General features: G+C 65.2%; 1 protein-coding gene across 1 annotated transcript; it reads left to right on the top strand.

Annotated features, from left to right (window-relative positions):
• Nucleotides 1-5,820: 5,820 nt before the first annotated feature.
• HIC1 (HIC ZBTB transcriptional repressor 1) lies at nt 5,821-10,321 on the top strand. The gene is made up of 2 exons (XM_050321766.1): nt 5,821-6,166; nt 6,861-10,321. Exons 1-2 carry the CDS (start codon nt 6,115-6,117, stop codon nt 8,804-8,806), a joined length of 1,998 nt encoding a protein of 665 aa, XP_050177723.1. The 5' UTR covers nt 5,821-6,114; the 3' UTR covers nt 8,807-10,321.
• The last annotated feature ends 165 nt before the right edge of the window (nt 10,322-10,486 follow it).

Below are 10,486 nucleotides of genomic sequence, written 5' to 3'. Positions count from 1 at the left end.
GCACCGGCCTGGGGTGCCTCCTGTCCACCTGCACCCCAACCTACAGCGCTGTCCTGAGCAGTACCTCTCACATGGTCCCCCGTAAGAACCCCTGTCCTTACAGTGCCACGAACACCCATGGGTGTCAGTCCAGTGTCCTGCAGGAGGATGTCCAGCAAAAAGTGGTGGTGATATGGGTGAGTTTAGAATACATGGGGGATACACCCCACTGCAGCACCTTGCTGCCCTGACCCATCGCTCCTGACAGGTGTCCCACCAACGCTGCATCCCCTAAAAGCCATTGGTGCCACAGAGACAGGTGAAATTAATTTGGCCTTCCCCCGCCCCATCCCAAGTGTCAGCACCCCCCAAGATGGGCCTAGAGTCGTATCCAGGGGGATCTGTGGGGGGATCCTTTCCCCCCCCTTGTGCATCCGTCCGTCCATCCATCCATCCATCCATTCATGCATCCCCCCCCACTCCTGCTGGAGCCGTCTGACCTCACTCTGCTCTGGCGAAGCATCACACCGGTCGCCACAGCAACAGCGGCGTTGTCATTGACAGCAGCATCCGCGCCCGCCAGCATCCGCCGCTGCGCAAGGCCGCACGCTGCTGCAAGGCCACACGCTGCTACGGGGGGCTCAAGCCACAACCCCCTCCCGACACCCCCCTTATTGCTCACTTACACCCCCAAATACCTGCAGAGTTCTTCAGGCAATTAACACCCCCAGCCCCACCAGCATCTCCCCATCCTCCTCCAACCACCCCGCTTAAGTTGCTGCCACCCCCCTAGAACCCCCCGAAAGCACCTTACCCACCCCCCGGGCTAGATAGGGGTGTCCCCTTCCTCTCCCCCTTTTTTTTTTTTCCCACGCAGCACCGGCGCCCGCCCCGTCGGGGCTCTCCGGTTCGGGTAGGGGAGGGGGGGAATCGCTGCCGCAGCGCTCCCCGCCGCAACCGTGACTCAGCCCCGGGATTAGTCAGCAACCGGGGCCGGCCCACCAGCAACCGGCTGCGCAGCTCCGCCGCTCCTCCGGGGGCCGCGACCCCTCCATTCCCCGTCCCGGTACCTCGGCGCGCACAGGGTCGTGTCGGGGGACCGGGACGGGGACTGAGGGGTCGCGGCTCCCGGGAAGGCGGGGGAGGGGGAATGGGGGGGATGTCGCATCCCGGAGCGTGGCCCGTTGCTGCCATCTCGTGGGCTTCCCACCAGTGGCTTTAGCCGTGTCCCTGTCGCGGGGGAAGGGGCATAGAGGGGGCTCGGTGTTGGGGGTGGGGAGGGTAGGTCACCGCTGGGGCTTGGAAAGATGGGAAGGTGGTGGTCGATGAGGGCTGTTGAAGGAGGAAAGGGTGTTACCACCCCACGAACATCACCTGAGAGGGAAGGGGTGCCACATCACCCCATAGAACAGGAGGTCTTCACCTGCCTGAGCATCACCCCACAAAGAAGGGGTTTTACTGCTCTGTGATGCATCACTTCAAAGGAAAGGGGTCTCATCACTTCTGCCCCCAAATATCACCCCGCTGGAAGTGTTCCTCACCCTGCCTGAGCACCATTCCCATGAGGAGGTTGGCCCCACTGCCCCATAATACCTCACCTCAAAGGCAAGGCATCCCATCACCCCATCAAGCATCACCCCACGAGGAAGGGGTCCCACTGCCCTACTAAACATCACATTGCAGGGGTGGGTCCCCTTGTTTAACTGAGAATTTCCCCACAATTAAGGTGTCCCATTGACCTGTGAAGTGTCATCCCACAGAGAAGGGGTCTTATCACCTGTTCCCTCAAACATCACCACACTGGAAGCATCTCTCACCCAACCCAAGCATTGTCCCACAAGGAAGAGGTCCTGCTGCCCCGTGAAGAATCGCCCATAAGGGAAGGGGTCCCATTGTTTCACCAAGCATCACTCTGCAGGGATGGGATCCTCACCTGCCTTCAGAGAAGGTTTTCCACCACCCCATCAGGCATCACCCCACAAGGAAGGGATCCCATTGCTCCACAAAACATCACCTTTCCAGGGATGAGTGCTCTTGTCTCTCCAAACATCTCCCCATAAGAGGTCCCACTGCCCCTCTCCAGCTGTCAGGGACCTCACAAAGTTCAACAAGGGGGATTGGAAAGCCCTGGGGAGGAAGAGCCTTGTGCTCTGGGATATCCAGGGGGTTGCCTGGATGGACAACAGCTTGGGGGAAAAGCCCCTGAGGGTCCTGAGGGACACCAAGTTGACCACGTGTTCATGTGAGGAAGGAGGTGAATGGTGTCCTGGTCTGCATTAGGAGGAACATTAACAGCAGGGAGAGGATCCTTCTGCTCTGCTCAGTGCTGGGGAGGCCACTCCTGGAGTGCTGGGTCCAGTGCTGGGCTCCCCAGTATGAGAGAGATATAAACATACTGAAGAGAGTCCAGTGGAGGACCACCAAGATTAAAGGACTGGAGCATCTCCCCAGTGCTGAGGCAGCAGAGTGGGGACTGCCTGGAGAAGAGAAGGCTCCCGAGACCTGATCAGTGTGTACACATCCCTGGAGGGAGGGTGTGGAAAGGACGGAGGCAGGCTCAGCTCTGTGGTGCCCAGTGCCTGGAGCAGGGCTGGTGGGCACAGACTGCTGATGGGCACAGGCACGGCTTCCTCTGACCATCAGGGAACATTTTTCCACTGTGAGGGGAGCCCTGGCACGGGCTGCTCAGGGAGGTGCTGGAGTCACTGTCCTTTGAGATATCCAAAAGCCATCTGGGCACAGTCCTGGGCAATGAAGCAGCAGTCCTGGCCCTGGAGCAGAGGGGCAGGTGATGACCTCCTGGGGTCCCTCTGAACTTCAACCCCTGTTTGATTCTGTCTCTTGTGCACCCGAACACCCCTCCACAAGGAAGGGTGCCTCTGACCCATGAAATATCACCTTCCAGGGATGGGTGCCCTTGTCTGATCAAGCATCACACTGCAAGAAAGGGTCCCCTCAGTGTCACCCCATAAGAAAGGGGTCCCATTGCCCCATCAAGCATTGCTATGCAGAAGAGGGCTCTCCACCCACCTGAACATCACTCCAAAGGGAAGGGGTCCCGTTGCCCACCCAGATTATGCAGCAGAGAGCAGCCACCTCCAGCCTGGCCACCCTGACTGAAGGGGGAGACTGTGGTGTGCTGGGGAGGCTCTGCCTTTCCTGCCACCTCGCAGAGATCCTCTCATGTTGGGAGGCACTGGGCATCCTGGGAGCATCTGGAAGTGTCCTGTGGCTACCCCCAGCCTTGTGTCACAGCAGGCAGGGCTCCATGCAGACTCCCCCACAGCCCTGCCTAACTCTGGGAGGAGCACTGGAGGCGGGCAACACCGACCCGCTCTCAGCCCGGAGCAGCTCAGCGCTGTCACGAGTTTCACGGCCTCAGCCCAGCCCAGGTGGAGGGGACACGCATCCCCCTGCACACCCAGGGGGCGCCGCGCTGGGGGCTGCCATACCCCGGCACCGCCGGGGAAATGAAGTGCGAGCTGCCAGCGGGGGCTGCAGGCTCCTGGCGGTGCCGGATGCGGCCCGGCTGGCCAACGCGCCGTAATCGAAGACATGTGTGTGGGCTTTGGGGAGAGGCTGCGCTGGGAAACAGGGCCCTGCAGAGACCGGGGGGCTGTATCCTGTCCAAAAGCCCAGGTCCCACATGAAGCCAGGCATGCGAACGCGATCCAAACCACAGCTGGATTTGAACCGAATCTCCCAGCATCTGGGCTAATTTGCTGCAACTTTGATTGATCGTGGGGAGGGGGCACAGGCGGGAGACGCTCCAGCTCAGACCTCCCAACAGAGCCAATGACTTAACCAGAGCTGGTTCCAATCTGCTCAGCACATTGAGGCGAAAATGCCCCTTTCCCTGCGCGCTCCCGGTCGCCGGCGCTGGCTCTGCTTGCGATCCCGCGGCCCGGCCGTCCCTGTCCCTCAGGGCTGGACATCGGCTGCATCTCCCTGGGGAGACTCAGCAGGTTTTGATGGTCTCTGGATGCAGAACGCTGGGTCGGGCTGTCGTGTTGGGATCCCTCCAGAAGGCTGAGCAGGACATGAGGAGGGATACTGGTTCAATCAACCCCCTCCACCTGCCCCAAACCCCTGCGGGCACCGATCCACCCCCTGCGCTTCTGGGAGAGGCCGGGAATGGGAGAGGAGCTGTAAAAGAGGGTGGAAAAGGTGAAGGTTTTTCCATTCCCCCACCTCGGTCGCTGCCCCCAGGGCTCGGCGTCACTCAGCAGGTAGCTGGGGCAGCCCGGGGTCCCGGCCGGCCCCGGGGGACGCAGCTGTCTGGGAGCCGCTCGCTGCCGTGATTTATGCAGCTCAGCCCCATAAATTACCGGGACGGAGCCCGCGGGAGCCATCGCTCACAGCGACGTCCAGAGCTCGCTGCCAGAACCTGAAACACTTCCAGCCGTTAATTGAAGAGGGAAAAAAAAAAAAAAAATAAAGGGAGAGGGGGGAGAAATTAGTGCCCGGGGAGTTGGGATTAAACTACGGCTCTTACGAGGGTCGCCCACGTCCCGCTCCCAGGGTCTCTGTGCTTCCTGTGGGCACAAACCCAGGATGGGGAGCAGGGAGGGGGATTTCTGAGCTGATGCTTGGGATGAGCCCGCAGCAGGGTCCCCATGGGCAGTGACACTCTACCCCGGTCCCGAGGGTGGTGTTTCCGTAGTGAGCTGGGACACCCTGGATCTGATGGGAATCTGAGGACAAGTTCCAGGTGAGTGATGCTGAGTCGTGAGGGCAACGGCTACCACCACCCTGCACCCTCCCTGCCAGCACCCACCGTTTTTAGTCCCAAATTCATGACTGGGACCTCACACTGGCTCCCTCTCGCCAAGTGACCAGGATTATGGAGTGAAACCTCAACACCATCGGGGGTGAACCAAGCTGGGAGAGATCGCCAGTGCTCAGGGTGCCTTGCTCAGGTCAGAGGGTGCCAGCGGGACCTCCCCGGATTAGCGGCCGTCCCGACGCTTTGCTGTACCAGGAGGTTGTGCAAGAGGCTGCGGCTGTGAGAAAGGAGAAGTGAAAGTGTGAAGCGAGAGGCGGCTCCCCCCGCGCCAAGGGGGGTGCCCCAGGCTGCACCCCCAGCCCAGCAGCCTTTTCTGGGGCGGCTGGAGGGATGAAGCGAGGGGGAAACGTGGCGCTTCCTCCTCCTCATTCTTCTCCACCTCCTCATCCCAAACCACCGCAAGCCCCCAGCCCACCCTGAGCCGCCGCCACTGCACATCTGGGCACCAGCGCTGCGGGCCCCCCCTGCTTTCTGCCCTCCCCCACCAACAGAAAATTAGGGCTGGCTGCCTTCTCCTCTCCTCCTCCAAACCCTTCTCGACATCACCACCACTCCTTGGGATCCCCCCTAAGCACCCCAAAATGATAGCACCCACTTCAGCTCTCCCACCCACTGGGTGCTATCCCCACCCTCCCGTTATGTATCAGCACCAATCTCTCGGGTGGGGCAGCGAGCAGGGCCCCCTCCACTTTATCCTTGTCCACCGTCCGCCCCGTCGGGTCCCACCTGCGCGGGGAGGAGCCGGCTCCGGTAACCGGAGGGGTGGAGCGCACCGGGAGCCGCTAGATGGCGCCCTACGAGCGGTACCGACGGGGGGGGACACCTCGGCCTTGGCCCGGGGACACCCCAGGGCCCCCCATTTCGGGATTCCAGGCACCCCCCCACACCCGGTGTTCCTCCGGGCGAAGAGCGATGTCCTAGGGATGGAGACCCCTGAGGGGGCGGTCGTGGCTTGGCGGGAGGAGACCGGGAGGGGGGAGAAACCAGGCTGGGAGGAGGAGGAGGAGACCGGGATGGGGAGGGAGGGGTGTGTAAAGGGGGGGCCCGGCTTGTCGGTGCCCCGCCCGGGATGGGAGGAGGAAAACCTCCCGCCGTCCCTTTAACAGCCAGCGGCGCTGCTCGGAGTTCAGGCCGGGGTCAGGGGGAGTTCGCAGCCCGGGTTTCACCTCCGAGCTGGCGGCGTCGGGAACCCCGAGGAACCACTGCTGCTTCTTCCACAACCACCTCTTCCTCCTCCTCCCGTTCCGTAGGACCGGCCGGGAGCGCGGGGTATGGAGGAAGAGAAGCAGCAGAGGAAGAGGAGGGTGGAGGGGAGCAGCAACCGGCGGCGGCCCCCCAGGGGCTGAGCCATGAGAGTTCACCGAGACCTCAGCTGGTTGGCGGAGGCCACCGGGCGCCCAGGTAAAAAGAGGAGGGGAATACCCCAAAAAGTGGGGAAAATCAGCCCAAAAAGCAGCTCCGCTGGCGCTTGGCTTTACGCACCTGGGCGGGGGGCACCGGCACCGGAACGGAGGCGGGGAGGGGAGGTCCCACTCCCCCTCCCCCGGAGCGTCCCCCCGCTCACCTCGAGGGGGGGCAGAGGAAACGGGGCGGGGGGCGCCCGGGGGGTCCGGTCGGCCGCCTCCCGGGACCGGGGCGCATAAGAGGTGGGGAGGCGCGGCGGGGAGCGGGGCAGCGGCGGGGCGCAGGGAACAGCGGGCGGGTGGCGGGCACCGGCTCGGTGTGTTCCCCCCCGCGTTTCCCCGGCAGGTGGGCGCGGGGTCGCGGGGTCCCGGGGCTGACGGGACCGGGGCGCGGCGCTGGCGACGGTGGCGGGTGATGTCACTTTCTCCAAAAACCCTCCGGGGTTTTCGCCCTCCTCCGCCCCCGACCCGCCGAGAAACGAGCCCCCATATAGCGGTGGCACCGACCGGGCGGCCGCGCAGAGCGGCCGGGACGCAGCGGCGTGTGGGGCTGAGCCCCGACCCCCACACCCACCCACCCACCCACCCCGCGCGGCGGGTGAGCCCCCGACGTGCAGGTCGATCCCCCCCACGCGTGGCGGTGGGCACGTGGGGCCGGTTGCGGCGCTGACGGGGCGGCCGGTGTGTTGCAGGGCGGCGGGCAAGGAGCGGGATGCTGGACGCCATGGAAGTGCCGAGCCACTCGCGGCAGCTGCTGCTGCAGCTGAACACGCAGCGCACCAAGGGCTTCCTGTGCGACGTGATCATCGTGGTGCAGAACGCGCTCTTCCGCGCACACAAGAACATCCTGGCAGCCAGCAGCGCCTACCTCAAGTCGCTGGTGGTCCACGACAACCTGCTCAACCTGGACCATGAGATGGTGAGCCCCGGCATCTTCCGCCTCATCCTCGACTTCATCTACACCGGCCGCCTGGCCGAGTGCGAGCCGGGCAGCGAGCAGAGCCTGGGCGCCGTGCTGGCTGCCGCCAGCTACCTCCAGATCCCCGGCTTGGTGGCCCTTTGCAAGAAGAAGCTGAAGCGCAGCGGCAAGTACTGCCACCTGCGTGGGGGTTACGCGCCCTACAAGCTGGGGCGCGGGCTGCGCGCCGCCACGCCGGTCATCCAGGCTTGCTACTCGGGGACGCCGCGGCCTGTGGACCTGCCGCCCGTGGAGCCGGCGGCGCCGCTCAACACGCAGTGTGGAGAGCTGTACGCCTCGGCCGCCCAGGGCACCCCGCTGCACCCCCACGGGCTGTGCCCACCCGAGCGCCACTGCTCGCCGCCCTGCGGCCTTGACCTCTCCAAGAAAAGCCCCACTGGCCCCTCTGCCCAGCTCCTGCCCACCGACCGCCTGCTGCCCGGCGAGCCCCGCGAGCCCTCGTTGCCCCCACGGCATGACAGCCCCCCCGTCAGCGCTGGCCTCCTGGCCAGCCACGCCGCTGCCTACAAGGACTCCCCACCGAGCGGTGAGCCGGGGGGACACCCCCATGCCCCTGACCCCTTCCGCAGCACGCCGCCCTGTGCAGAGCCCCCGCTGCCCCGTGCTGACGGGCGTGAGCTGATGTACCGCTGGATGAAGCATGAGCCCCTGGGCCCCTACCTGGATGAGGGGGAGGCGGAAAAGGAGCTGGAGCGGGAGGAAAAGGCCGAGTCACCGCCCGCGGCACCACAGCCCCGTTACCCCAGTGTGGAGAGCAACGACCTGGAGCCTGATAACAGCACGAGTGAGGAGACGGGCAGCAGCGAGGGCCCCTCACCTGGTGACGCGCTGGACCGCTACTGCAACCACCTGGGCTACGAACCGGAGAGCCTGGGAGACAACCTGTACGTCTGCATCCCCTGTGGCAAGGGCTTCCCTAGCTCTGAGCAGCTCAATGCCCACGTGGAAGCCCACAATGAAGAGGAGCTCTATCACAAGGCAGCAGCTGAGCAGGCCGTGCCCTTCCTGGACAAAGGTGGCCCGGGGCTGGGTGACATCCTGAGGCCTTACCGCTGCTCCTCCTGCGACAAGTCCTACAAGGACCCGGCCACGCTGCGGCAGCACGAGAAGACGCACTGGCTGACGCGCCCCTACCCCTGCACCATCTGCGGCAAGAAGTTCACGCAACGTGGCACCATGACCCGCCACATGCGCAGCCACCTCGGCCTCAAGCCCTTCGCCTGCGATGCCTGTGGGATGCGCTTCACCCGCCAGTACCGCCTGACCGAGCACATGCGCATCCACTCGGGTGAGAAGCCCTACGAGTGCCAGGTGTGCGGCGGGAAGTTCGCCCAGCAGCGCAACCTCATCAGCCACATGAAGATGCACGCGGCCGGCCCCGACGGCAAAGCCAAGCTGGACTTCCCTGACAGCGTCTACGCCATGGCCCGCCTCACCGCTGACCAGCTGGGGCTCAAACAGGAGAAGGCGGCCGAGCTGCTCTCCCACACCTCACACTTCCTCAGCGACCCCAAGGCCATGGAGAGCCTCTACCCGCTGGCCAAGTTCACGGCCGAGCACCTGGGACTGAGCCAGGACAAGGCGGCTGAGGTGCTGGCTCAGGCTCCGCACCTGCACGCCGAGGCCGCCCGGACCATAGAGCGATACTCACCCCCCTAGCGCCGGCCCGACCGGGGGGCTGGGGAGCCAGCTGAGCTCCCCTCGCTGCCCCGCGTGGAGCTGGGGAGGGCGAGAGGCCGTGGGCGCTCGTCCCCTGGCGCTGCCGACGGCCCCGGAGAACTCGCTCGTAACAAAGGTCCCGTGACAGCTGCTCTGGGATGGATGGACGGCGTGTCCCGCGACCAGCGCCCCGGCTTGCCTGGGAGAAGCCGATAATTCAGGGACTGACCTCGCGGCACGACCGCCCCTCGCCGAGGGGGGATGCCTGGCCCCGGCAGCGGGCGGGAGCGACGCACAAGCTGTGAGGCCGGGCTGCGCCCCGAGGCTTTGGAGGACATGAGCCCGCTCCTTACCTCAGGGCTGCCCCCGGGCGAGGGGACACCCGCGGCAGCCGTCGCATCACCCCGGCCCCACGGTGGGACCCGCCGGCGCTCGGCTCTGCCGTGACGGGACCCGGACTGTGAGTAGTTCATCCGTCGTGGCCGGAGCGACGCCTCCGTCCTGAGCGGGAGCGGCCAGCGCTGGGCTGGGGGGTGTGTGTGCCGGACCACCGCCCGCGGCCACGCCGGGGGCTCGGGGACAGACTGGCAGAGAGGGACGGTGGGGTCTGAGCAGCAGGCGGGAGTGGCGGTCGGGTCCACGCTGGGGAGGCCGGGGAATCGCGATGCTCCTCGCCCCGGGGCAAGCACTGACCTTCCATTCCGAGCCCAGGGGCTCGGCCGGCGGCCCTCCGTGTTCTCGGGAGGTGGGGCAGGGCCTGTCCCAGACTGAGCCCCTGGGCCCTGCCCCAGCTGGCGCCGCACCATCAGGGATACCCAGGGGGGCCTCGGGACCCGGCGGCTTCGCCCTCGGGCGGCCACTCGCCTTGATTATTTTTTTATTTTTTTATTTTTTTGCCAAAGACGCCCGTCCCCAGCGCGGCCGGGCCGGGCCGGGGGGTCCATGACAAAGACAAAGCGGTCTCTGGTTTGTCAGCTACGGGAGGTGGGCAGGGACTGCGGGAGGGGCCGGGGGGCAGAGCCCCGGGGAAATGCGTGACCTTGGACCGAGTCCTCTCCAGGCACCCCGTGCCACCACCGCACTCCCTCTCCCACCTTCTGCTCGGTGTGGGCAAAGTCCCCCCAGCCTGCACACCCCCGGCCCGTGCCCTGACCCCTCCGCTGGGGCTAATGTGAAGCTTCACCCTCCCCTCCCGAGCCCCCTCCTCTCCTTTGCACACGAGGCCTCGGGCGGCCGCCAGCATGACTGTCCCTGGCCTCGCAGCCACTGTGCCTTAGCCTGAGCTGGCCACTCCTGCCCAGTTGCCCCCCGGGGCTGTCCTGGTCCCCCAGGGCTGGTGGTGTCCCCCGGAGCTGCCGCGGGCTGACTGGTGGTGGTGGCAGCACCCAAAGCACAGCACTGGCAGTGCCCAGCAGGGCCCCGGCCTCCCTGTATCACGTCCATTTGTACACGGGCTCCTCGCCCTTTTCTTTTCTATAGTCGAAATGGAATGAGCAATAAAGTGACATTAACATGCGTGGCCTCGCATCCTTCTCTGGGGGGAGGCCTGGCTGGTGCTGAGCAGGGCTGAGGTGACCCCGGGGGGTTTGTGGGTGACCTGATCTGGCCTGCTCAGAGCCCCTCGGCTGGGGGGCAGCAGCAGCCACAGGTGGGACAGAACTGTTGTCGTCCTTGCAAGCA

The sequence above is a fragment of the Myiozetetes cayanensis genome, unplaced genomic scaffold, assembly GCF_022539395.1.
Source record: "Myiozetetes cayanensis isolate MyiCay16 unplaced genomic scaffold, myiCay2020 scf27, whole genome shotgun sequence".
In the NCBI taxonomy this organism is placed as follows: Eukaryota; Metazoa; Chordata; class Aves; order Passeriformes; family Tyrannidae; genus Myiozetetes; species Myiozetetes cayanensis.
The sequence above is the reverse complement of the archived record's forward strand: the minus strand, read 5'-3'. Positions and strand labels throughout refer to the sequence as shown.

Excerpts from the sequence above, each read along its gene's own strand:
- HIC1 (XM_050321766.1), top strand. The coding sequence starts at position 6,115 with ATGAGAGTTCACCGAGACCTCAGCTGGTTGGCGGAGGCCACCGGGCGC. Across the intron at positions 6,167-6,860 it reads GGAGGCCACCGGGCGCCCAG|GGCGGCGGGCAAGGAGCGGG; the intron begins GTAAAAAGAGGA and ends GGTGTGTTGCAG.